Below are 26,600 nucleotides of genomic sequence, written 5' to 3'. Positions count from 1 at the left end.
TGATAATGGTCTGAGTATAATCTATAAAAATTGACCCCTTTGTCTGTTTTTGTGGTCCAGGGTCACATTTCTTTCATGGTACTCACTTCCTCTATGTTTTTGCATCGAGAGGAACAAAGTAAGGCCGGTTTAACAGCACAAAATGGCATTTTCAGTGAACAATTATCAGTTCACCCCAGGGCCTCCACAAGGAAAACACAATTATAAAAGAAGTTCAGAATGATTAGAAAGGGTTTATTCTCAGCAGGAAGCAAGCAAACTCCATATAAGTGCATCGTTCGTATTAATTAAAAAAAACAAAAGAATACACGACCAGGAGCACCTGCCATACTTAAATGCCTCTCATTTCTTTTAATTCTATTTACTCAACTAAACAAACTCTGCTTCGGTGACTTTCCACCTCTCCTTGACGCTAACAAAAGAGCTAACGCCGTTTGCTTCCCTTTCTTGTTTAATTATCCGTATTGTGCTTTCCCTTCCCGTCTCTTTGAATTTGACAAACAAAGTGGCTTTGAATCGAGCAAACCGAAGCAAGGGTGGCTGTATTTGCTCGTAAGGCGACTAACAAGCTGTCTGAAGCTGGCGAGTGCGATTTAAATGCAAAGTGTGTAGCCGGTCTGTTCTCTGCCTGTTGCATAGGAACAATATCACAACCTTACTTTTCTTAATCAACGGCTTCCCACTCTGCCGTGAGTCACCGAGTGGACAGAAGAGTCTGGACGCATGGACACAATGTGGGCTGACAGATTATGAGCAGTGGGCTTTAGATTTTCTGAATAAGAGGGCCGGTCTCTATGAAGTTCAACACTGGTCAGATGTCCATCAATCAGGTGTGATCAATAAGGATGCCTGTCTTAAAACAAATGCCACTAATAGCAAAAGAAAGCTGTCTTAAATGAAGTGTATTGCCGTTATAGGTTGACTGGCCATTGCTTCTACTAACTTTGGATTTCTCATTCGTCGAAGCGTGCTTTATAAGCTCATGTGCCATTTCTGAACAGGAGAGGGGTTTTGTAACAAAGCACTTCTGCCATCTACTGGTGCCTTGTTCTGTGTCGGAGAGGATATTGATATGGTGCTAAAACTGACCAAACCTCCTTTCGAGGATGTCCTCATTCGTACAAAACCGCATGAAATAAATAAATACGTTTTAATAATCATTTTTATGTTTCATTTAATTTTTTTTTTTTTTTTGCAAATGATCAAATGAACGAAACAAATGATCATTTCAAATAATTACCATAATTAACCATAATTAAAAAATTATGATAATAAATAAAGACATAATCTACATGCGTCTACATTTAAACTGAATAATAACGCTAATAATAAACATTCGTCATTGTATTTGCTGTCAATTATTATATTACATTATGCTTTTTATCATTTGTATTTTTACATTTATCTGTGTACAGTTTTTTCAACTTCACATTTCTCTAATATCTAATATTTGTATTTCACGCAGCTTTTATTTTAATGAATGAAAATGGCGACAACCCTTCATTTTAAAGCGTCACCTTTATACGTTACGCGCATTTACCATTACAATAAAAATTAATTGCTCAATTAATAATGAATTAATATTACTCGGTACTTAAATATATAATTTACACTGTAACAAAAACTCAAATAAAGTCTAACCAAAAAGGATGCAATAGTTTAACAGCACTGCAGTTAATAATAACTAGTAAACGTAGTATTAAATAGTTAAAAAAAAAACCTGACGTAAAAAGTAAAACAGTTTATATTTGGCTAATGTGACCGCATCTCAGTGACCGGAGTGAGGCAGAGTAACAGATAAGATGATGAATATGGCCAGTGTGAGTGTGTTGAGATGTGGGCCGTGGGATGTTGACAGGGAAATGCCTCAGCTGAGGTCTGAGACCCCCTACAGACGCCTCGGGGTCAAGAGAGGTAAAAGAAACATACGGCCTCTCACACAATGAATAGACCGCTTGTTCTGAATCAACTGTTCGTTTTTTCACTTTATACGACTACAGACCGTCATTAAAAAGTCTTAAAAATCTGAAATAACTTCTGCAGCGGTTCCAGAAGTCTTTTCTTTAACCCCCAGAGAGACTCCAAAGGCTGAAAAACATAAGAACCGTCAAACTTCAAGACTTTTCATTCGTGAATATACAGTAGTCAGCATTCGAAGCGGATCAAAAGACAAGAACGGCCGTCGTTTTAGTTTTGGGACAACTTTAATAAAAGGTTTGGATCCGCTTCAGATGTTGACCGCTGTATACGGCCATACTACAACAAAGGGCTTGTGCCTTGTGAAATGAAGAGTAAAAATAGGAGTGAAATAAAACAAATGAAAATATATGATATCGCTCTGAATGCATTGAGGAGGAAGGGTTTAATATATTTTCAAATACATTGTCATATCTAAAAAAAAATTAAAATGTTATATTGGAAATGTGATATATTTTTTATAATGTTTAAATATAATTTTAAAGCATTTAAAATATATTTCTGAGCAAGTAAATGCATTCGCATATATGTCACGTTTGAATAAATAACGCATGCGAATAAACTTCAGCAAGAAATATCATTTAGAAGGCCATCCAAATTTGTATATAGCCTAAATATAAGCTACTGTAATTTTGCTCCTGAGTTGAGAAGCATTTAGGAATATATTTTCAGTATATGAAGGTTAAAACTAAATATGTTTTCTATTTCAAACGAAGATTTTATTTAGCTTCACTGTTTCCAAAATATATTTAATATATATGTGTGTATACATACATATATATATATATATATATATATATATATATATATATATATATATATATATATATATATAAACATATTTTATAAATGTGCATTTATTATAACACTTATTTAGCTAGTTATTCGTGTCATATGGGTACATTTACACTATTGTATACTATTTTCTGTGAACATAATTGGTTATAATTAAAGTTTTTATTATTTAGTGTAATGTTTTTTGTTCCAAGTGTAGCTCATAACTAAACACTAAAATATCGGCAGATACCACCATAGACACACTAAGTGCAAAAATAGGCTAAATATGATGTTTTCACGCAAGTTCAATTACTGATGCACAGTGTTCATGTGGCAGCTGTTACTTTTCTCACCGCTACTGTGCAAGGACTAATCACAGTAGTTTGTGATTAACCGATGCGGGTCTGTACAGTGTACCGTTGTAGAGCTCCTCAGGGCTGCTTTTCATTAGTAATTCAGGTATCAGTCGTCGACACCGAGGGGCACGCCCCGTCTGCCGCGACAAAGAGCGGTCCCGGGGTTTGAATGCGGCTCTGTGGCGGATTGATCGTCTCCGGCCCCCTGCAGGAGACTCCAGACTCTGCTTCAGTGAGGAGACGGTTATTAACGGCAGCAGTTGATCTGAGCGGAGCCGTGCTGAGAGCCGCTGCGGTCGAGCGATGAGGGCCACTAAACTGACACCACTCCTGCTTTGCTTTTGGATAACTTTGCCGTTCTGTATCACGGAGAAGGTCAAAGAAAGGGGCGCCCGGCAAAAAGACGCGGAGTTCACCGACAAGGTAGGACGGTGTGTTAAACTTTTACGCGCGAAAATGCTAAAAAGCAACGCTAAGTAGCAACGCGTAGTTTTCCATTAACAAGCATAAATCGTAGCCATCGTTAAAGTGACATTTTACTTATTTTTCTGCCGTTTGAAGAGTTCGTTTTTTGTTTTCCGTTATGATTAAGAAATAATGCGTTTTTGATTTAAAGAAAATATTTGTAATTAAATAATTAGGCCTACGCAAACTAGAAGTATTTGAGTTTTTTTTAATATGCCAATATATGAAGATCCAGTGAAACACTGTTCGGTTAAAAATGGCTTTGAAGTGATGCTCGAATCCCGAACGAGTCATTATTAATTTGATTCTTTTTAATCAGTTGAATTGATTCGCAGTGCGTTTCTAAACGTAATCTGAATCTGAATGGGTTCAGAGGTGTGTGATGTGTGTAACGTAATCGGAAAATAGCCCTAAACATCAATGGCTGATTTAATTGAGCATAAAAAGCACACTTCGCGAAAAACTTCGGAGTGGTACCTCGATAGAATCGTTTTGAATGATTAAAATGAACTGATTCGCCAAAATGATTCGGACTAATCTATGGCTGTTCCTTTAAGTGACTCTTAGAAGAAATGGAAAAAAACCTGTTACATTTAGGAAGTTGCAAGCAGAACTGTAAGTAGAATATATGTACACATCATACACAAACTTTACAAATCAGTCTGTCTCTGAATTAAACTTTATTATGATTGTAATAAAACAGCGAACAGCCCAAAATCAAGATACATCTACCTTAAGTGATTCACTCAGTTCTCTTTTCCTGTAATCTGATTCATCTGGCTGTCCACTGAAAGACTGAATCACGCTTGGCATGAAATTCAGTTCATTTCCACACTGGTCAGGCGTGATCAAGAGGGTCTTTCCACTTGGGTACGTTTCTTTGGCGACGCTGACCTAGCAGAGGATTTTGAGATGCTTTTGCTCGGCTGACTTTCAGTTGTCAACCGCAGTTGAGTAATACCTAAATAAACACAGAACTGCGCTGCGCTCCGCAGTTTTATCAGCGGATGCAAACAAACCACGGCGCTGGGACTCATTGGGGTTTTCAGGCCTCGTCGATGTTCACACGTGTGGGTTATAATTCATAAAACCTGTGCGAGAAGGGCCTGGTCTGTAAAAACACCGCAAGGAAGCGGAGAACTGTCATTATTGAAAAACCACAAGACAGAGCATTACATTTACTCACTAGATGAAAACCCAGATCTGACAAAGACTAATTAAGATATTTTATTGCGTATCAGTTGCATGTAGTATTTAAATATACAGTATATAATATACAGTACCTATACCGTGAACACATATGCAAAAAACATACATATAATTTAGAAAGAGTATTATCTTTAGTATATAGGTACTGTATATTATATATATAGTATTATTTTTAGTATATATGTTTACAGTATAAGTACTGTACAGAGTTAAATCCAAAAGTGTGTTGTTTTAGAGTCCCTCTATTACCGATTTTGCTTCGTCTTGTGACAGACTGCGACTGCGGTCAGGGGACTTTACACCAGTCCTCCTTCCAGTTTTGTGTTTTCCTAGTTTTATTTGTTTTGGCACAAACGTGTCCGTCTCAGAGAAAACAGGAGCGTAGTACTTTCCCACCCACAGCGGTCTGCGCATCACGGTGAATCAGTCCCATTCTCATTTACAGAGACACATCACACTCACATTAAAGGCACAGAGCGTCTGCGAAGTACCGACATGCCTCTCTGCTTCATGTTTTTGTCATTAGTACCAGACGTGCATGCAGGGCGTACCTGGAGTGCAGGGCAGGGATGGGAACCCGGGGATAAACGGCATTCCAGGGACCCCGGGGATCCCCGGGAGAGACGGACTTAAGGGCGAGAAGGGAGAGTGTGTGAGCGAGAGGTTTGAGGATCCCTGGAAACCCAACATCAAACAGTGCGCCTGGAACTCTTTAAACTACGGCATTGATCTGGGAAAGATAGCCGTAAGTATCCTGCTCATCACGAAAGAGCCCGAAACTCCTAATCCTGTCCTTACGGAGATACGGAGGTATAAAATAGCCTGGTCTTCAGCCATTAATGGCATGTAACTAATCAGTCAGCAGGAAATGACATCACAAGAACACACACAGTCCAGAAACCAATCAAAGCGCTATTAAAGCATCAATCAGAAGAGGCTAAGATTATGTAATTGGATTATTTTACATATGACTTTTTGTCCTGTTTTTATTATTCACACAGGACCAATAAACGATTCAGAATTCGATTCTCCCTCATTTTAAAATGTTTCATTAGCTTTTCTTTGCACGAATGGAATATATTTCCTTTCTCTTTGTATTTTTTATATCAATATGGTACAACATTATCTTCTTTAAATCGATGTTTGATAAAAAAAAAAAATCTAAATCTAGTCCGGTTTTATATGACCTACAATATGTAATTTACCAAACATTTTTAGCATGTCATTTATTGAAGAAAATAAATAATGTGATAAATAATCTCACCATCACGGAGCTTCCAACAACTCTTTATTAAACCTTTATTAAACCTTTATTAAAAAATACAGTTAAAATAAATATTAACCGTCACTCACATTTTTGAACATTAAGGTGCACTAACTTAATTGTTTTGTAATTCATGAACAAAAACATTTTGTAATGTGATTGCGATTTACAATTTCCATGCTAATGCAATTTCTGGTTTTAAAATGGGTTTCAAAGGATGAATTTTAAGATTTTAAGTTTCCAATTGACGCATCATTTCTGATTTCTAAGTCATGAAAAGGAAGGCTTCCTGCACACAGACAGATACAGGTACAGGAACCTTTGTGTTCTGGTATGGTTTAAAATTACATCCTGATATTTTTCCACAGCATTTCACTAATGTTCACCTGAACTGAGTTCATTTCTGAGTGAAAAAGTGCGCTTGCGTGAGGTGAAGCATTAAGCTTTGTGAGCATTTTGCTAACCATTTTTAAACACAAAGCACAGAAGCGGCCCGTGTTTATCTAATATTCAACGTAAAACGCGACAAGAAACCATTTAAGATACTATAAACTAAAGTTAAATCGTCTTATTTTTTGCTAATCGGTTATTAGAGCCAACTCGGAGAAGGAAACCGATTGCCTTCAGTAAAGTTACATAAAAGGCCGTGAAAGATGAGTTGTGAAGATGTTTAATGTCCTCAACAATCTCTGTAGGGCATCTTTAATGCATCTTGATCACAGACCCTCATTTGAAATATTTAACCAAAATAACATTGACCTAATAGGATAGTAGAACCAGAAGTGCTCTGTAGACATTCATATACGTCACTTCTTGCCGTTGGACTGATTCTTCTAGTGGTTTCTGATTCACAGGAGTGCACGTTCACCAAGCAGCGGTCGGACAGCGCTCTGCGCGTGCTCTTCAGCGGCTCTCTCAGGCTCAAGTGTAAGACGGCCTGCTGCCAGCGCTGGTACTTCACCTTCAACGGGGCTGAATGCACCGGACCGCTGCCCATAGAGTCCATCATTTACCTGGACCAGGGCAGCCCTGAACTCAACTCCACCATCAACATGCACAGGACCTCCACAGGTACCCTTCACAAACCAGTCCTTCTCATCCTTCACTCATTACATATACAAGATTGCAACTAGAAAACAAAAAGCATCCGTAGTCAAAATAAGATAAACACTAAACCGATATTTTAAAATGTGTCTGTGCATTAGATATTTTGTTAATGCTGGCAACATAAATAATAAAAAGACTTCAAATTTCTCACTTTGATGTTACATTTACGTTATATGCATTTAACTGATCTGATCTCATAGCCTATATATATATATGTATTCATTCATTCCCAAAGTGTGATGTTATAAAAAGACTTTTAATCATAACGCTTGTTTATGGCTGCATGTGTGAATCACACACTCTGCAATTATGCTCCTATCTATGGCTTTGTGGTTTTCTTTGTGGTACACAGTAAACATCAATTGGACTCACATCATATATATTCCAATAAATTATACATTACACATTCACTTACGTCACACAAAAACGTGTGTGTACTTATTTTCAACTTTTTTCATTCTGTCATGAGCAAGACTTTCTTGCGATCAGAAACGTTTAAAAACACCACTTTGTCTGAAATACCATTCTTTCACAATCACACTCCACTGTTGTATACGTAAGACTTACACGCTGTATTTTTTGCGAGCAGAGATGGTCTTTTACGCAGATATCTTTGTCACGTGGATTCCTGTGAGTGCTCTTTTGTGTGGTTGAATGCAGCTTTCATAAGCATCTATGCTGCAATTACAGAGAGACCAGAGGAATTTGAGAGCTCTGTGTGGTTTCTCACCAGCTCACATCCCAGCATTCACTCTGCACTTACTCATGACCAACACATCAGCACTGCTCCACTCAGTCCTATCTAGAGGACGGGGACCGCACCATGCACAAATATAAAGAATAGCACAAATCATTTGTGCAACTTTTCCAAAATAAAAAAAACTTTGTCCAGTCCCCATTTAAAATAGTTTAGGATGGACAGACAGAACGACAGATGACAGATAGATAGATAAATAGACAGACAGATGATAGGCAACTAAGATAGATATATGATAGCCAACTAGATAAAGATAGATAGATAGATAGATAGATAGATAGATAGATAGATAGATAGATTGCCGATAGCCAACTATAGAGAGAGAGAGAGAGAGAGAAAGAGAGAGAGATAGAAGATAACCAGCTATAGATAGATAACAGCTAGATAGATAGAGATAGATGGCAAACTAGAGATATAGTTAGATAGATGATAACCAGCTACATATAGATAGATAGATAGATAGATAGATAGATAGACAGACAGATAGATAGACAGACAGACAGACAGATAGATAAATAGATAGATAGATAGATAGATAGATGATAGCCAACTATAGAGAGAGAGAGAGAGATAGATAGAAGATTACCAGCTGTAGATAGATAAATAACAGCTAGATAGATATAGATGGCAAACTAGAGATATAGTTAGATAGATGATAACCAGCTACATATAGATAGATAGATAGATAGATAGCAAACTTGAGATAGATATAGAGTTAGATAGATATATGATAACCAGCTAGATATAGATAACCAACTACATATAGATAGATAGATGAAAACCATCTATAGACAGATAGACGATAGCCAGCTATAGATTATTTTAATGACAGCACACTAATCACACATACCGTGTATGAGAGTGTGCAGTACCTCTGACTGTGTGTGTGTGTGTGTGTGTGTGTGTGTGTCAGTGGAGGGGCTCTGTGACGGGATCCAGGCCGGGCTGGTGGATGTTGGGATCTGGGTGGGCACATGTGCTGATTATCCTCGAGGAGACGCATCGACCGGCTGGAACTCTGTCTCCCGGGTGATCATCGAGGAGCTTCCCAAATGAGCTTCAGCACGGTCTTCATCACCATGGCAATAGCGCTCCTGTCTCAGAGAGGACCTTCCTCACAGACACGGGACACATTAAAGCTAATAGAGTGGCTCTGAGTCTGTGCAGCTCTCATGTTGTGTCAGATTATTATTCTCATTGTGAAAGCTGAGGATCATAAAAGTACAGTGAATTACAAAATAGAAGCACCGTGTTTGTACTACGGCTTTTTGGACACTACCGTAATCATATTTTTGAGGAAAGAAAAGTAGCTTGTACGATACGAGGATACGAGGTCATCCCTGTATAACGCTACCGCCATTTTAAGGAGAGTCCAACAAAGACGCTGTATTTATTTAGTGGCTCTTCATTTTGTGCCTTGATGACTAAAACTCATATTTCTGTATCGATTGTTTTGCTTTTTTTTATTACCTATAACGATGAAGAAAAGTCAGGTCCAGTTTCACCTCACGAATAAAAATGTACTGTGAAAACAATTCTCATTTTCTTTACTGATATATATATATATATATATATATATATATATATATATATATATATATATATATATATATATATATAATATATATTTAAATGTTGTTTAAATTCTAACTGTAAAAAAAGTGTACCATTTAAACCAAAGCCTCGGCAATTAGCTTAAAAAGCTGGTAAAAAAGCCAGAAGTACCAGCTTCATAAAACGGGGTGTAGATGGAAAAGTGTGTGTGAGGCTCGGAACGTCTCACACACTTCTGCTGTGGTCCTGAAGTAGTTTCACAGCTGCTGCCGGCTCTTCAATATCAGGAGAAATCAGGCTAAGACACGCTGGCCCTTACAAATATATAGTCAGAACTCATATGCTTAGCAAAAATGACTGTGTAGGTTAAAAGAAGCGCATTTAAGAGTACTTATTAATTGCATGTTATCTAAATGAAAATATAGTTTATTATTAAGAATAATATATTATTAAACGCAATTGGCTGAACATTAAAGAGGCAATTCAACACACACTGTTAGTAGACTATGTGTACGTAGACTGAAGTACATATTTATATTATTATTATTATTTTAAATATGGTTAGACTGTACCACCAAATGTACTGACAAGCATTTATGATGAACTTAAATAGACCTTAATGCCATTTCTACTAATACGTGTATGTTATATATTTAATATTTAATTTGTGTACTTACACATTTGCAATGATAGCAATATACCAACTTTAAACATTGTTATAAATTATAATCAAGTACTTCACAGGCGTTTTAGCAAGATGGTCAAAATAAGTGCACTACAACAAAAGACTATTAAAACGCGATTAAAAATGTATTTTAAAGTAATATTAATTTAATTACTACAAAGTGCATTTTCATTGAAATAATATGTGTTTACATAATGTGTGTTCTGTGTATATTTATTATGTGTATAAATACAAATACAGAATAGATTTGGAAAATATTTACACGTACATATTTCTGTTCATATATTTTATATTGTATATATTTCATATTTAAACAACTTATTTTCCTGAAAAAATAAATAAATAAAAAAATTTAAAATAAAAAAATTTATATATATATATAAAATATAATATATATATATATATATATATATATATATATATATATATATATTTATTAAATTATATTAGATATTATATCTTCTTCTACAAAGCACATTCAATACAATTAAGGGCAGAAAATCTCAGCGTAAACCGCGAGTGATTATTGTTCCTGACGCAGTGAAAAGTCTGAACCGCTTCATCGGGCTTCTGTCGATCATAATTAAAAACATACTCCATGTCGGTTACATGTATTTCTTTATTAGATGTGTAAAAATGGCTTCTACGTACAGCTGTTCTTTGTGCGTCACTGACAACAGCACACTGATATATTTACAAACACAACAGCATCTCAGTTAACTCTCTCTTCCAGGAGACGTCCTCTGCACACATCTGCTTAAAATCTGCTCCCGTGCCCCGCTGAAGTATCACTTTCTCCGGGCCTGTGCGCCATTATCCTGCAGCGTGACATCATTTCCTGAGCATGCCCAGCCGGCCGAGATCTGCTGAGTGGCTTCGCTCGCTCGCTCGCAGAGCTCAGCAAATATAGCAGCTGTTTGGTGAAAGTATCGTAAAAAAAGACAAACATCTGTGTTTGGTGAATACTGAGTTCGGTTGCATCGTCACGAGGATGGCTTGAATCCACTTTTCCGCCCACCGGACAACTTGAAATCCATTCAAACAGCTATATATATATATATAGTAGTTTCTTCTGTTGATTCAGTGCACACGCTAAATGCTAGTTTCGTCTGCATTTGTGTCCTGTCCAGAGTTAAACAGGAAATGTTTGGTATTCCTGCTCGTCTCTCACACACACACACTCTCACACACTCACTCACACACACACTCTCACACACTCTCACACACTCACACACACACACACTCACACACACACACACTCACACACACACACACACACACACACACACAGTCCTGGTAATATTGCGCTGAGTTGGTCCGTAGTCGTTTGTGGGGTTTGGTGTGAAGCTTTAGTGATACTCGCCCAAAAGTAAGCGCGACACATTTTCGAACACCAGAAAGGTGATGCAGCACGCTGGAATGACTCGCACCAGGTTTGGGACCATGCCTTTGTAAAAGCCCTCGACCCCCTCGTTGCTAGAGAGAGCCAAACACAAACACAGTCAGACGAGTCAACAGGTTCCAGAGCCTCTCCAGAGCTGCTAACGAAGGGGGCTAGGTTCAAGTACGGTTAAAGGTTATGCGTAATGAATAATCATGATGGATAATCAAGTGCTTTTTTTAAGTTTTATCTTTTTAAAGCATATTATCATTTTTAACAAAGAATACATATCTAAAAAACCTAAGAATGCATATTATTATAACAAAAACTCAAAATTTTACCAATAGTAATAGTGGGGAGAAAATATATATATATATATATATATATATATTTTTTTTTACACCTTATTACATTATCATATTATTATATACATTTCTAAGAATGCATATAATTATATTATTATTATTATTATTATTATTATATACCAAAAACTAAATATTACCAAAAGCCAAATGAAGGTGAAGTGAAAAAAAAATATATATATATATATATATATATATATATATATATATATATATATATATACTTTTTTAAACCATATTACATTACCATATTATTATATACATTTCTAAGAACTATGAATGCATATATTTTACACAGGATTTGTGAAGGTTTTTCTTGTAAATTGTCTTTTTGTTCAGTCTTTGTTTGCGCGTGTGCGTTTTTTCCATTATCAAATGATTCACCAAGGACACGTTTATTCCACACTCTACGAACACCAGAACTTGACCAGAAATGAACATCAAAGACATTTACAACGTCCCAAAAGAATTCCGTTTCAAGCAAACGGCGTTCCTCTGAAATTTCCGTGCGTAAATAAATGATAATAGCCCTTTCTGTACTTCTGATCGAAGAAATGCAGCGTTAAGAGCCCTGTCCCTTCTGAAAGGACTGAAGAGCGTACCTCCAGGTCCTCCGGATGACGTCCACGATGCCGCTGTAGTTGTTGTGCTGGTCCTGCAGGCGAGCGCGCACCACCTGGTACGGGTAGGTCACTGCTACCGCAAAGATTTTGGAAATGGCTGCCATGGCGATGTATTCCAACGGAGACTGAAGCGGAGACAGACGGGAAGGAGAGACTGACTCACAAAGATCCTTACCGGCTCCAGCGCACATAAAGCGCTCTTTCTAAAGGTCACGATATACAGGCCAATGCCACATAATCGCTGCCTTCACGGTACCTCATAAAGTGCTGAAATGTACATTTGGATGAGTTTATAATTCAAGACACCGTCTGAGAGCGCGTGAGCTTTATTAAATAATATTATTCCACAAAGGCTGAAGTTTAAAGGGACAGGTACCCCATGATTTACTCACCCTCGGGCCAGCCTGGGTGCATACGACTCTTCTTTCAGACAAACAATCAGAGTTAGTGATTTTAAAGCGCCCCTATTATGGATTTGTGTAAATGATATTGTAAGCGAACGAAAACATCCCGCAGAGTTTTAAATACGAAAGTGCAACGTGTGTAAAGTTAATGAAAAGTTACGGGCTTGGGAAGTCCCAAGCCGTTCGATGTTGACGTCTACATGAAATATTATATTAATACTTATTGCCGCCCACCTATTTAGGAGCGCTAAGACAGCAGTTTCCGCGGTAGCGCTGTCTTTAACGCCGATTCATCGGACGTTACCGACGCGGTCGATGAAAATGAGAATGGACCAATCACAGCAGATCAGGGTCACTCTAAGGAGGGGTTTGGAAAAATGCAACGCTGAGCGAGTCGTTTAGGAGTTCTAGAGCAAATAAGGCAAAAATAAATGCGTATCATAAGACAATTAAATGTTTTTTGAGCTTGCATGCGTGGCAACCTGTTGTTGATTCCCAAAAAACTAAAATACGAACCTTTCATTACCCATAACGGCACTTTAAAATAAGTTCAGCTCAAGTTTCAGACGGCAGAGAGTGTTTGGAATTCAGTCATTTATTTTTTCCCGGTCTCTTTATACTGTCTGACGTTCATATTTAGCTCATCACAAGCATCACAGTTTTTGTTTAGGAGCTCCCTCTGATATTCAGGTTGTATTTTTGATGGAAAATGATCGTTCTTTCAAAAAGCGATGTATAATGTGCCTACAAATAAGCGGATACCGACGCGACTGACGGTAAATCACACTTATAGCTATGTTTTTGCTTCCTCACCAGCAGCGATTCAGACGGCATCTTCTTGTATTTGTTCTGCTCTCTTTTCAGCCCCTCGTAGGTCATGAACTGCAAAGCAGCATGGGAAGTCCCCACCAGCCCGGGCACGAAACCCTGCAGCGGCAGAACAACAAAATGAGGCTCGCAAAACCACGATCACACAGTCAGACTAAAACAGACCTCAGACTAAAAACAACGTCATGGTGTTCAGCTAGACTGGACTAGAATCAACTTCAGTACGTAATCATTTTAGCACACTCTGGCGTGACTCACACAGTGTTTAGCCCATACCTGCATTTAGGCCTAGCCCGGAAGAGCAGGATCTAAACATAAAACAATCACACCCTCTTGTGGCCCTCAAGAACACTACAAGGTTACAGAGCAAAAGCTGAATCTGCACACTATTTAAAGTCAACGTGAAATGCTCTTCATTTTACATCGTAATGTAAGGCGTATGGGGGTAAACATGATATTCAGTGAGGACGGGTTATTAAGTTATGACTGATTTAGATTACTAAAGACAAACTTGCACAGATGACCCCTGGGGAAAAGATTCTAATCCTAAAAGTGTATTTTTAAAAACTGATAATATTGATGATGAAATTAAGAGAGAACGCGCTAACGTCAAATTAAAAAAAGTTTTACTTCAAAGTACATTTTGAATCCTATTTAAATAATGTTTTGTCACGTTAACTTGATTGCAAGCGGAGGGGGTTAATTGACGTTACATTTAAAGTAACGTATTTATGTTATGTTTATATTTATCATTACTTCTGTGTCGTTATACGTGTACATGTACGTTTCACCAGAAAGTGAATATTAAAGTATATTTTAGTAAAGTATATTTTAGTTCATCGTAAATGCTTGTCAGTACATTTAATAGTACATTTTAACCATATTTCAGAAATAACAGAAGTATGAATTATAAAATTATACATAAAGATCAGTGCTGAAAGTAAAATAAAAGTTTTTGTTTACATAATAAATGTGTGTACAGTGTTTATTACTTATATATATACACACACATATACATATATATATATACACATATATATATATATATATATATATATATATATATATATACACATTATATATATATATATATATATATATATATATATATAAAAAGATAATATATATAAATATATATATTGACATTTTTCTAAATATGAACTATACACACACAACACATTAATATTATGTAAAGAATATTTTGGATGCTATTAATCATGATTAATACTTTTACATATTTATTGGGTTACATTTTCTATTTTTTACATTTTGTTATTTTTCATTTAATTGTAAATAACACGCATTTAATAAAACAATAAATGACGTTCGTTGTAGTGACGTTCATGTATATATATCTTTTTAAGTACGCTTCTTTTGCACAAAAGGGAATTGTGTACAAAACATGTACTTGGGACAGACGTTTCATTTCATGTTGACTTTAATCTTGAGATTAGCACGCATGAAAGCTCTAGGACACCTGCAACAGATCTCAGGTTAGTTTAAAATCTGTAGATGTACCCTGTAGAGTCCCGGGATACCCTCGTGACGGTATATTTTCACGAGGGCGTCCATCATTCCCTTGTACTGCTTCCGTGAAGGGTCTGCATTGTACTGCAGCACCAGCCGGGTCTTTGTCACCCAGACTGGGTTGGTGAGGCAAAGCGTCAGCATGCCTGGAAACATGAACAGGGGACCTTCACACCAACATTTAACTGCTCTGTCTGAGATCTTACAGCGTTTTACACGGAAAACACAGCAATATTCACGGCTGCATCCAAAAGCGCTGGGGTTGAGACAGTGTTCATTTTCTATCAGCGATCATTGCACTGCACTGATTTTGTCGGACTGTTTTCTTCCTCGTTATCCTTTTGGCGATTAATCGAAAGCAAAAAGCAGCTCGTTTCACTTCCTAAGCCGATAAACAGTCTCGTTTCTTCTCTATTTTTTGGCCAAATCGGCCACATAGAAAGCCGTTTCGAAGCTGGTCATTCCTGTTATGCAACGCACTTTCACATCCCCATCGTACGTGTATCGATGCGCGTTAGTTTGACTTTACTTTGGTTGCAGCGTTGCCATGGAAACCGCTACTGCTTCTTCAAAAGCGGCACTTAGCGGCTAAAATTAATATTAAAAAAAAAGATCGGCAATGAGATTTTGTTGTTTTGAAGTAAGTTTGAATTTATTAATTCAAAAAGAATTCGAAATGTTATTATCGTTTTCTATGTGAATTTAAAATGTAATGCATCGTGAGTCGATTTCGTGCACGTTGAAAACGGTTTGCAGAGTGCATTCGTTTCTTTAAGAAACGGAAAACTCAAAAGAACTGCATTTAAACAGAAACGTTTCGTGACATTGTACACATTCATTTGAACACGTTCTTGCTTAACAAAAGCATTCGCCGTTTAATTTCTTTTAAAAAGAAACCGTAAGGGTCACCGTCATTATCGGAGGGGAAAGCAACGACCCGAATCATGTTTTACGGTGTTATTTCTATTCAAAAATCACCAACAACATCAAAATAAACTAAAATGTAACTTATGTAACTTCCCTTATCACGGCGCAAATAATCCAGTCTCGGCCTGCTCTACTCAGTCTGGCCCGTCACGTTACATTTAATGCGGCGCAACCTAAAGTTCGTGCGTAACAGGAAGGATCCAGCAGAAGAACCCAGCGCCTGACCCTCCAGTTGCTCCCGATTTAGCCGTGTTTAGCCGGTGGCTCTTTCTCAGACTGACCTGCCTCGGCTGCAGACACCAGGTGTTCGGCGGCGCTCAGCTCTGTTTGCCGTCCCTCCTGCGTGTACGCTTTAATAGCATTATAACTGCGGGAAGAAGAGGAAGAAAGAGACGCGTTACGCTCCCCAGAGCCACACACACACACACACACACACACACACAGACCGGCCTCATTGAATCACCACACGATTTCGGGGAGGGTACAAACACATCAATTATGTCCTCATTTACTCACTTTCAACAACTTTTTATTTGTGGGTCGTGTAAAGCTCGCCGGATGAGCTAAATCTCTCCAGATTTACTGTTATGGTCAGATCTTCACCCGATTTCCCTCTCGTTTAATCTCTTTTTTCCACAGCACGGCTGATTCTATAAACACAATACTAGGACGATACGTTCTTCTCGACCTTACAGCCTGCTTTTTTTGAAGGACAAAGGCCAAATCAACAGGGATCCGTGACTTATATTTGAGCGTTGGCACCCGTGTAAAGTTGCACACACACACACACACACACACACACTTTGTTTGCCAGGGATCCTGATCTGAAATGAGGTCAGATGACTTCGTGGAGTATCTTCATAACTCATGAAGTATCAACTGACTGAGCACTGTTGGCAGCTTCTTTTTGGCCTGTGAACTCAAGAACTCCCCATATTATTATTTTTGTTATTTTAATTAATTCGTTTATTTGTATTTCTTTTGGATATATTCATTTATTTTTAGGATACATATTTTCTGCTCACCCAAAGCTGCATTTCTTTCATTAAAAATAAAGTAGGATATATTGTAAAATATTACTGCAATTTAAAAACAACACCGGTCAAAAGTTTGCGTCAAAATACGTATTCTATATTTCTAAGTCATTGTATATTATTTTGATAGGTTAATTTATACACAAATAGATTACTAATATATTTTAAAATGTAATTGATCCCTGAGATCAAAACTGAATTTTGGAAAATGACACATTCATTTACTGACACTTTTGATTAATTTAATGTAGCCTTGCTAAATAAGAGTATTTTCCTAGTAAATTAAAAAAATAAATAAATAAAATAAAATTATATATATTTTATTCTTTTTAATTTATATATCTATATATATATATATATATATATATATATATATATATATATATATATATATATATATATATATATAGAGACCCAAACTTTTGATCAATCCTGTATAATCAATGTTGGGGAGTAACTAGTTATATAACACATATTTAATTACAATAAAAGACTTTATTTAAATTAAAAGTCACTGTAATCCGTTACAGTTAAGGAGGAAAAATGTAATTAAATTATATTTCAATTAAGTCATTTAGCAGACACTCAGCAGCTTAATAAAATATTAAATTACAATTAATTATAAAAAGAATTTAAATTACAAAGGTGCGTGACATCTGAATATTTGCTGTAAAAAGTTAGGATGCGTTGAATAATATGAATTTGTTTCATTTGATTGACCGCTCTAAAATACGACACACTAGAGTTCAGCAAAGCTTTGCAAACAGCCGTTTCTTTTGATTTTAAAATCTGTATTTAACCTCAGAACGACATCAAAATAAAAAGAGAATTTTATAGAATTTTATGTTTAATCTTAATTCAAGTGAAGAAAGCCTGACTGTAATCAGTGTCGAGCACTACTGGAAATTGAACACCGCCTGCTTTAAATGTAACCGTTACATTACTTTAAGTAACTGAAATCGTTACAATACTTTTTAAATATGCATTTTAAAATACCTGCAGCCTTCCCAACCCTGAATACAGTGAAGTTGTGTTTAGAAACAGGAAATTCCACTGTGCTTCCCTTTTCAACACGACTGGCTACTCACAAGAGGAAGTACAGGCCCCACGATGCCCCGGCCCCCCAGATGTTGGGGGTCACACCCTGATAGAGACCTCTAATCCCTTCCAGCTTCCAGATAGTCTTCATGCAGTGCACCATGCCGTCGTACTGGGGTCGCATTTTCAGACCATCACTCACTGGAAAGAGTAAGAAACGGAGGGGAAAACAACACACTCCCACTTCTGCTTCGAAATAATCTAAAAATCTCCTTACAAAACGCCAGTGCAAAGGTACAGCTAGCGGGTGATCCGTAGTGTGTGTTTTTCTAGTTCGCTATCAAGCGAAACGTTGAACTGTGATTAATCGCATCTGAAATAAAAGGTTTTGTTTACATAACATGCATAATATAACATTTATTATGCACAGATAAGCCCGCTTAAGGTTTTGAACCCATATTTATATATAATCTAAATTTTAACGAAACAAAAACGTTTAATTCGGATGCGATTAATCGTTTGACAGCATTACAAAACCTAGAGAGCATGACACAGTTTTTCAGATTGTGAAACTGGATACACACAGTATTTATTTCTCTGCTGCTTGCATAGATCACTTTTAAGATCATTTCAAGATTTCTAATAATCTAATTTATTTATTAATTTATTTTTATTTATATTTATTCACATATTATATATATATATATATATATATATATATATATATATATATATTTATTTATTTATTTTTATTTTATTATTATTTTTTTAAATATGCAATGGGTTATCGTGTAAAAGGGCTGCCTGAGCAGTATTTTTGGGCCTATATGCACTCCATATACACTCTCTGCAGTATTATATAAGATAAACATGTAGCCTACTTACCTGCGAACCTGATTTTGATCAGATCCAGGGGGTGTAACACCATCGTGGAAATAACCCCCCCACTAAGTCCAGCGGCAAGATTTTCATATTTGATGTGTTTGGCGAGTCGCACGAGGCTCGCGGTGAGGGAAAACGACGAGCCAGGGGAGTCTGCGGCGACCGCAGCGTGTCTCTGCCTGGAAACGGTAGCGGTCATGTTTGTTTACGTGCTGGAGACGGACTCCCTGAGCGGCGACGAGAGGCGGCGCGAGGCGCTTCGGCAAGGCAGGCGGCGGCGCGCGAACCCCGTTTAAAATATATACATCTAAACGTTAAGTAATCAGTGCCCCTGTTAGATGCAGCAGCCACCGCTGGGCCATTCTTTAGCGCGACTCCTCGTCTGACCTCCGCTTCTCTCCGAGGCTGGAGAAGAAGGTAAATAACGGTGCGTGGTGACGCGGCTCGGTGGGCGGGGCGACGTGCGTCGCAGCAGCCAATCCCCATCGCCTGTGTCGTGACGTCACTGGGAGATCATCCTCTGCGCAGGCTTCAGAAATCTGTGCGCGGTGTGAGCTGAGAGAGAGCGAGAGAGAGAGAGAGAAAGAGAGTGTTTTGAGCTGAGAGAGAGAGAAGAGAGAGAGAGAGAGAGAGAGAGAGAGAGAGAGAGAGGAGAGAGAGAGAGAGAGAGAGAGAGAGAGAGAGAGAGAGAGAGAGAGAGAGAGAGAGAGAGGAGAGAGAGAGAGAGAGAGAGAGAGAGAGAGAGAGAGAGAGAGAGAGAGAGAGAGAGAGAGAGAGAGAGAGAGAGAGAGAGAGAGAGAGAGAGAGAGAGAGAGAGAGAGAGAGAGAGAGAGAGAGAGAGAGACAGAGAGAGAGAGAGAGAGAGAGAGAGAGAGAGAGAGAGAGAGAGAGAGAGAGAGAGAGAGAGAGAGAGAGAGAGAGAGAGAGAGAGAGAGAGAGAGAGAGAGAGAGAGAGAGAGAGAGAGAGAGAGAGAGAGAGAGAGAGAGAGAGAGAGAGAGAGAGAGAGAGAGAGAGAGAGAGAGAGAGAGAGAGAGAGAGAGAGAGAGAGAGAGAGAGAGAGAGAGAGAGAGAGAGAGAGAGAGAGAGAGATAGAGAGAGAGAGAGAGAGAGACAGAGAGAGAGAGAGAGAGAGAGAGAGAGAGAGAGAGAGAGAGAGAGAGAGAGAGAGAGAGAGAGAGAGAGAGAGAGAGAGAGAGAGAGAGAGAGAGAGAGAGAGAGAGAGAGAGACAGAGAGAGAGAGAGAGAGCTATATTTGACGACGTCTTATCACACTATATTTACTGTAATCTGCTATTTATATATTTAAAGTAAATGTGCTATTTTGAGCTATATTCTAATACTACGCCTTATACTCCTGGTAGTCGAAAAGACTGAATGAATGATTGCTTTTGAAGGAAGGAAAGAATCAATGAATGAATTTTCTCTTTCAAACTACTTCAGAAGGCGTTTATTATTTTATAGGCTACAGCAATCAGAAAGAAGAAGAAAACACAAGACACATCGGATATTGTATTTATATATTTACATTTTGTATACAATTTATAGGCTGACCTAAAGGGTCAGTGTTTTAAACGAGGCTATTATTGTTGTTATAGCAGTAGCACATAAGTTGCGACTTACTATGAATTTAAATTGAAAACCAAACATTTTCTTCCATGAATGAGACAAAGCTAATATGCGACAGGATCCATCGTTCATCTCTGTATACAGCTCATGAAGTGTTATAAGAAGGCCCTGAGCTAAGAGATGTCATCTAGACAATAGGTGAGACCAAACGTTTTTATCATTTCTTTTAAAATGTTTGGATAAAACTATACAAGCATTTCATATATGACATAACACCTGCTCCAGAGATGATGGATGTCGGTCCATTATTACATAAAATATTATGAATGGATATTATTGACTTCTGTATCTGGTGTTAAAGACATCATAATGACACCATTGTTTTTAATAATTTTAACCTGAAAGGTTAAATTGGTCTGTAAGATTTCTTTATGTTTTAGAAAGTCCCAAATTCCGCAGTCACCCATCAAAAGAGATTCTTTGTGAATAATTAATAATGAATCAATACGGTTTTAAATAACCGTTTTCTGTTTCAATTCTGCTAATGCAACTTATTAATGTCTTCGGTGTCACATGATTCGTCGGGAATCATTCCAATATGCTGACTTTTGACAAAAAAACCGAGTTCTTGCTGACTGAAAGGATTAGGTTCGTGGGGTAGATGCCTTTCACGTCCGCCAAAAAACTGCGTAATTACGCTGTAACAAGCACGCCTTGCAATAAAGCGCCACCCATCTCCCTACTACATTAATTGAAGCAGCTGCTCTACTTATTGCATATCGAACGAGGTAACTTGTAATCTGTAACCTATTACATCTCCGAAGTCCTTCCCGGCGCTCGCCTCCCGTCAATGAACGCGGAGGGCGGGGGCAGCGGAAGTGCGACCGACCATCTGATCTTTGTCCTACGTAAGACCGTCGCTCCGCCTCGCTCTCCTATCGGACCGTTTCCCTACCGCATCCATTTTTGTGCATTCAAGAAATCTCTTGGAGTTGGCGGCAGCGGCGGGAGGGCATCTCGGAGAAGGCGGCGGAAGCGAGGACGCCGACAACCGCAGCCAGGGATCGCGGCAGCAGCGGCAGAAGAAGCAGCAGCAGCAGCAGCAGCAGCCATGGGTTAGACTGCGTTCACCATGATTGCGAAATAAAAGGCAAGCGCCCGTTTTATCTCCACACACGCACGCACGCACGCACGCGCGCGCGCGCGCACGCACGCACATTGAAGCCTGGGATGCCCTCGGCTCCCGGAAACGCGAGGAGCCCGAGGGTTTTCTCGCACCTTATTATCAGAAGATGCTCGTTTTTATCAGGCGGCGTGACACGCTACTTTGTGTACACGCGGTTTCCCGCGCTGTCGCCGGGATGCGTATTGATCCTAGCTAGTAATGCACCACTAAATCTACCAATGCGGGGCGCGAAGGTGTCAGAGACGAGCTAACGTGTTACTATTATGAAAGCCTGACTAGTTGCCCGTCGTAACACACGCAGGTGAGGCCGGCACGCTCAACGCGTCGCATGAACACAACATTGACCGCACGTGCGGGATGCACAGAGATGTGTTTAACGTTCGCGCATCGCTCTCTCGGCAGCATTCACGCCTGAAGATGTCAGCTCCGGGGGCCCCTGCGGCTCCCGCTCCGCCGGACCTGAGCCACCTCACCGAGGAGGAGAGGAGCATCATCCTGTCGGTCATGGAGCGGCAGAAGAAAGAGGAGGAGAAAGAGCAGTCCATGCTGAAGTAAGCTCGCGTCCTGCGCCCTTACTAGGGGGCGAGGGCTGCACTAAACGCGCTCCCTGTCATTTTCAGCGTGACCGTCTCCTGAAATTTAATACGTCTGCTTACGTCGACTGTCAATATTAGGCTATTGTTGAGACGAGCGCGGACAAAGCAGAAGGGCTGGCCGTCGGAGGGGTCAATGTCACGCGTCTGGCGGCTTTCCGTCGCTCGCGTGCCGCGTGTGGATGTAGTATTTCGCCTCTGGTGGGCTGGGTTAGCTGCGGGCGCCATCTTCGCTAAAAATCCCATCAGCCGCCGTTCATACCGGAGATTACTACGCGTTCGAATGCGTGCTGGCGAATAGGTCAGGCGTTAAACATTAACGCGACGCCCGGCGCGGCGATGTTTGAGCGATTGCGGTTGCCATGGATCCCGGCGAGGTGTTTTCAGCACCACGGCGCTGTCCGCTGCGGACAAGCGTGTGTGTGTGTGTGTGTGTGTGTGTGTGACTCCGCGCTGCTCATTGACAGATCGGCCTGCCTGTGTGTGTGTGTGTGTGTGTGTGTGTGTGTGCTTGTTTATGCTACATTATGGGCACCAAATGTCCCAACGAGGACAGTAAAACCTGCAATCTTAAAATGAAATAAGAATAGTCAATGCAAACAGGTTTTTTGTATGGATAGGTTTAGGTAATAGAAGTCTATGGAAAGTCCCCACAAATCACAGAAGCAAACGTGCGCTGGTGTGTGTGTTTGATAGGCCTTATTAATTGCAAGGGTGCACCTGTTTTACTTGTGTGTGCAGAGGTAGATGATACCAAGCAGTGAAAGTGTCCTGCAGTGTGTGTGAGGTGAAACACTTCCTCCAAGTCTGTCTGAAAAGCACTGTCTCAGTAATTTATCTGAAAAAAAAAAAAAAAAAAAAAAAAAAAAAAAAATATATATATATATATATATATATATATATATATATATATATATATATATATATATATATATATACTGTATATGCTGTACAGTGGTGGCCAAAATTATTAGAACACTATTATTTTCCCCATTAAAACTGGTTTTCTGTTTTTTCATCAGTAGGAAATATTAGTTTATGTTTCCCAGCATCAATTTTGCCATTAACTGTAATAAAGCCGAGAGATTTTTGCGTGGGAGCAGCCAGTGCTCCACACAGAGATCCGGTCCGATCCTCGTCAGTCTGTCGGGAAAGACGCGAAGAAACCCACCAAACTGAGACAGACTCAGCTAACCTCTCCAAGACGCCTCAAGAAGCCTGTGCAAAGCTACAGTGATGCGAAACATTTTAAGCGCTTAAAAATCCTGTAAAATGAAGTCGCATTATAGCATGAAACATTTTTTTAACTTTTTGCTGCTGTTTTGTAGTTTAATACAAATGGTATTGCAAATGATATCTTATTATTAAATTATATACCTTTTTATGCCGTCAAACGATCCTGCACTGTTCTGCACTATTCAGGACCGATTTCTTTTTATATTTATATCATATTTAATTATATCATTCAAACCCGGTTATGGCAACGTAATAATGAAGATTGCTTACATCACTGCATAGCTTCTAATCAAACGCAAGCGCTTGTATTTTTGACTAAAGACACTTGTTGATTCAAAGCGCTGCTGTTTTAGCTAACGCCAAATCCCAGCTGGCGTTTGAGCGTGAACTGGGCGACATCGCTCTTTACCGTTTCATGCCTGCTTTCACTGCAAGCGATGGCTGAGAACTGAGTCTGTGAAGCGCGCTGTGGTTCCCGGAGATCTCAGGTGGTGGGCTTTGTGCGAGAGAGACGCTATTTACTGGGTGGCCCAGTTGGCTCCTCGTTTTTTCTCCGCGTAGACCATAGCATCCCTCAAAGAGAGAGCGAAGCTCGTTGATGAAAAGGGAAAATCTGGAGATCTTCATACAGAAAGTGGACTCTCATGCTTTTTGTGTGGTTTTGCAGCTTCTCACACTAGCGGAGTAGCCACATGAAGTGCTTTTAAAACCTATACAGAAAGGTTTCATCTGCAGATACGGCCTTGTTTGTGGATTCACCTTTGTAAGGTGATCTGACGAAGATACGTTTTTCGATAGCATTCAGAGGAAAAAAAAAAGGGAAAATCTGGAGATTTCTACAAAAGTTCTTCATGCTTTGTCTTTTTTCTATTTGTAAGAAAATGAGCATTTGCTATTTATTCACCTTTTTTAAGGTGTCTAATACTTTGATAGTTAATGTAGCCGTTCGTAGGCCTTCTCGCGTGCTGTTATACTATGATTATACATTCAGTGGCATAAAATGATCTTAAAATATCGCTTAAGGGTTATTTATGGGGGCAGAAAGTTGTTATCGTGACGGGCCTACATCTGACCGCTCAATCAAAGTTCAGCTTTCTGATAAGCCATATCGCTGATGTTCTCCATAACGCCAAACATGTCAAGTTATTGCTGAAATGCTAACTTTGTTCATTATGTCAAGGTTTATTATTTTTTTTTGAAAGTGTACTCGGCAAGGATGCATTAAACCAATCAAAAGTGACAGCGAATACATTCAGAACGCTGCAAAAGATTTGAATTTCAAATAAATGCTGTTTTTTTTTTATATATAATGCTGAAGGATCCTGAAAACGTATCACGGTTTGCACATAAATATAAAGTAATAATAATAATAGTGATAATAATAATAATAATAATAAAAATAATGCTTATAGAAGAGCAAATCAGCATATTTGAAGGCTGGAGTAATGATGCTGAAAATCTAGTAATATAAATAACAACAACAACAACAACAAAAAAGAGTTATTGTGCTTTTGGACACTTTTCAACCGCAAGTGAGATTTTCAAATATCGCACACTGCTATATTTACATTTACATTCATTCATTTAGCAGACACTTTTATCCAAAGCAGGATAAGAAATAGCTATCTTTTTACCCAAAAGCAGCAAATAAGTTCACAGTATGTAAAATGAAGTGCTGCCATTATATTGGATTAGAGTTTGGCTTAGGTTATTAATTATGCATAATTAATTGTTGTTTTAACAGTACATACATGTAACATATAAAAAAGGAGACCTTAAAAATCTCATCTGTAATCGGTGTCTTCGTTACACATTGCATGTACTTTCTATAGTAATAACAATAAGGTTTCTTAATCTCTGTATATGGCACAGTCACTCGCCTCAGGTGTCTCTCTGATCTGCATGGGCTGGTTCATCTGAAGGCTGTCTTGTTAGTTATTCGGTGTAGTTCACAAATCTGCAGTTAAGCATCATAGACTATTAACAGCCAAGACTTGCTGTTTTCTTGTGTATGTTAGTCCAAGCTCGGATTTAGGGTAGTTTTATAGCATTTGGAATTAAAACACACACTGAAACACCCGCCTTAAAGGGACAGTTCTTCTAAAAACTGAACAGTTTGTCACTGCAACGCAGTACAACCTACACAAAATAAAATAGTTTAAAGAATGCTGGTTGATAGCTGACAAGTTGATTTTTTTGAAGTCTATGGCTACCGCCAACTGTTCGGCTTTTAATTGCCTTCTTTAGTGCGAGAGTGAATAAATGGGTTGTAATGTTTTGGTGAACTGTCCCTTTAAGAAAGGCGCTTTCAAAGCATGAAGAGTTTATTCACAAAACTGTTAAGTATTTTTAACCGATAACTCACGTTACAGATAAAACCGATAATATAGAAATACATATATTTTTTGAAAATCATGTTTTTATCGTGTTAGCTATATTTTTATGAAGTTCTTGGAGATTAGTTGGAATGCACGATGAAAAATGATTTTTGAGTTATCGGTTTTGCAAATGAACTCTTCATATGCTTCGCATCCAAATGCTATAAAATTGTCAGAAAAGTCAAGCTTGAACTCATTAAAGCTGAACCGATACGTTCGGAGTGACATCTTTAACCGCAAGCTTTTCAAACTGGATCCTGCGCAGTAGCTTCGTAGCTCTTTTTCGCATTACATGGCTGAAATCGGCGGCCGGTGTTGAAATGTTTTTGGCAGAGCAGGCGCGCAAACGGTCATCCGAGGCGACGCGGGTGCTTTCCAGCAGATACGTCCCGCATCTCGTGGCTCGCTCAGCCGCTACTGGAGTGTTAAGTGCTCAGGAGTGATGATCTATGGAAAAACGGGCTTTTTATGAAGATTAGAGAG

At 38.7% G+C, this 26,600-nt stretch overlaps 3 protein-coding genes across 4 annotated transcripts in view; 2 read left to right on the top strand and 1 right to left on the bottom strand.

Moving 5' to 3' along the window:
• The first annotated feature begins 3,169 nt into the window (after positions 1–3,169).
• cthrc1a (collagen triple helix repeat containing 1a) lies at positions 3,170–9,444 on the top strand. The gene is made up of 4 exons (XM_043217342.1): positions 3,170–3,533; positions 5,311–5,529; positions 6,903–7,119; positions 8,826–9,444. Exons 1-4 carry the CDS (start codon positions 3,414–3,416, stop codon positions 8,966–8,968), a joined length of 699 nt encoding a protein of 232 aa, XP_043073277.1. The 5' UTR covers positions 3,170–3,413; the 3' UTR covers positions 8,969–9,444.
• A 1,308-nt stretch (positions 9,445–10,752) lies between these two features.
• On the bottom strand, positions 10,753–19,650 carry LOC122324024 (mitochondrial folate transporter/carrier-like). Its single transcript, XM_043218200.1, has 7 exons — positions 19,161–19,650; positions 18,326–18,476; positions 16,485–16,570; positions 15,268–15,422; positions 13,735–13,848; positions 12,497–12,642; positions 10,753–11,627 (listed from the first exon to the last, which is right to left on the bottom strand). The coding sequence occupies exons 1-7, from the start codon at positions 19,354–19,356 to the stop codon at positions 11,501–11,503; spliced, it is 975 nt and encodes a 324-aa protein (XP_043074135.1). The 5' UTR covers positions 19,357–19,650; the 3' UTR covers positions 10,753–11,500.
• A 1,990-nt stretch (positions 19,651–21,640) lies between these two features.
• Positions 21,641–26,600, top strand: part of rims2b (regulating synaptic membrane exocytosis 2b) — a 125,203-nt gene continuing 120,243 nt past the window's right edge. Inside the window, exons 1-2 of one of the 2 annotated variants that reach the window (XM_043216972.1) lie at positions 21,641–21,874; positions 22,313–22,461. In XM_043216972.1, the coding sequence (XP_043072907.1) occupies positions 22,328–22,461 (134 nt within the window). In that variant the 5' untranslated portion in view covers positions 21,641–21,874; positions 22,313–22,327. Of the gene's footprint in view, positions 21,875–21,948; positions 22,212–22,312; positions 22,462–26,600 lie in introns of those variants that run through there. The other variant, XM_043216973.1, reaches the window with a different exon arrangement.

The sequence above is a fragment of the Puntigrus tetrazona genome, chromosome 19 (genome assembly GCF_018831695.1).
Source record: "Puntigrus tetrazona isolate hp1 chromosome 19, ASM1883169v1, whole genome shotgun sequence".
In the NCBI taxonomy this organism is placed as follows: Eukaryota; Metazoa; Chordata; class Actinopteri; order Cypriniformes; family Cyprinidae; genus Puntigrus; species Puntigrus tetrazona.
The sequence above is the reverse complement of the archived record's forward strand: the minus strand, read 5'-3'. Positions and strand labels throughout refer to the sequence as shown.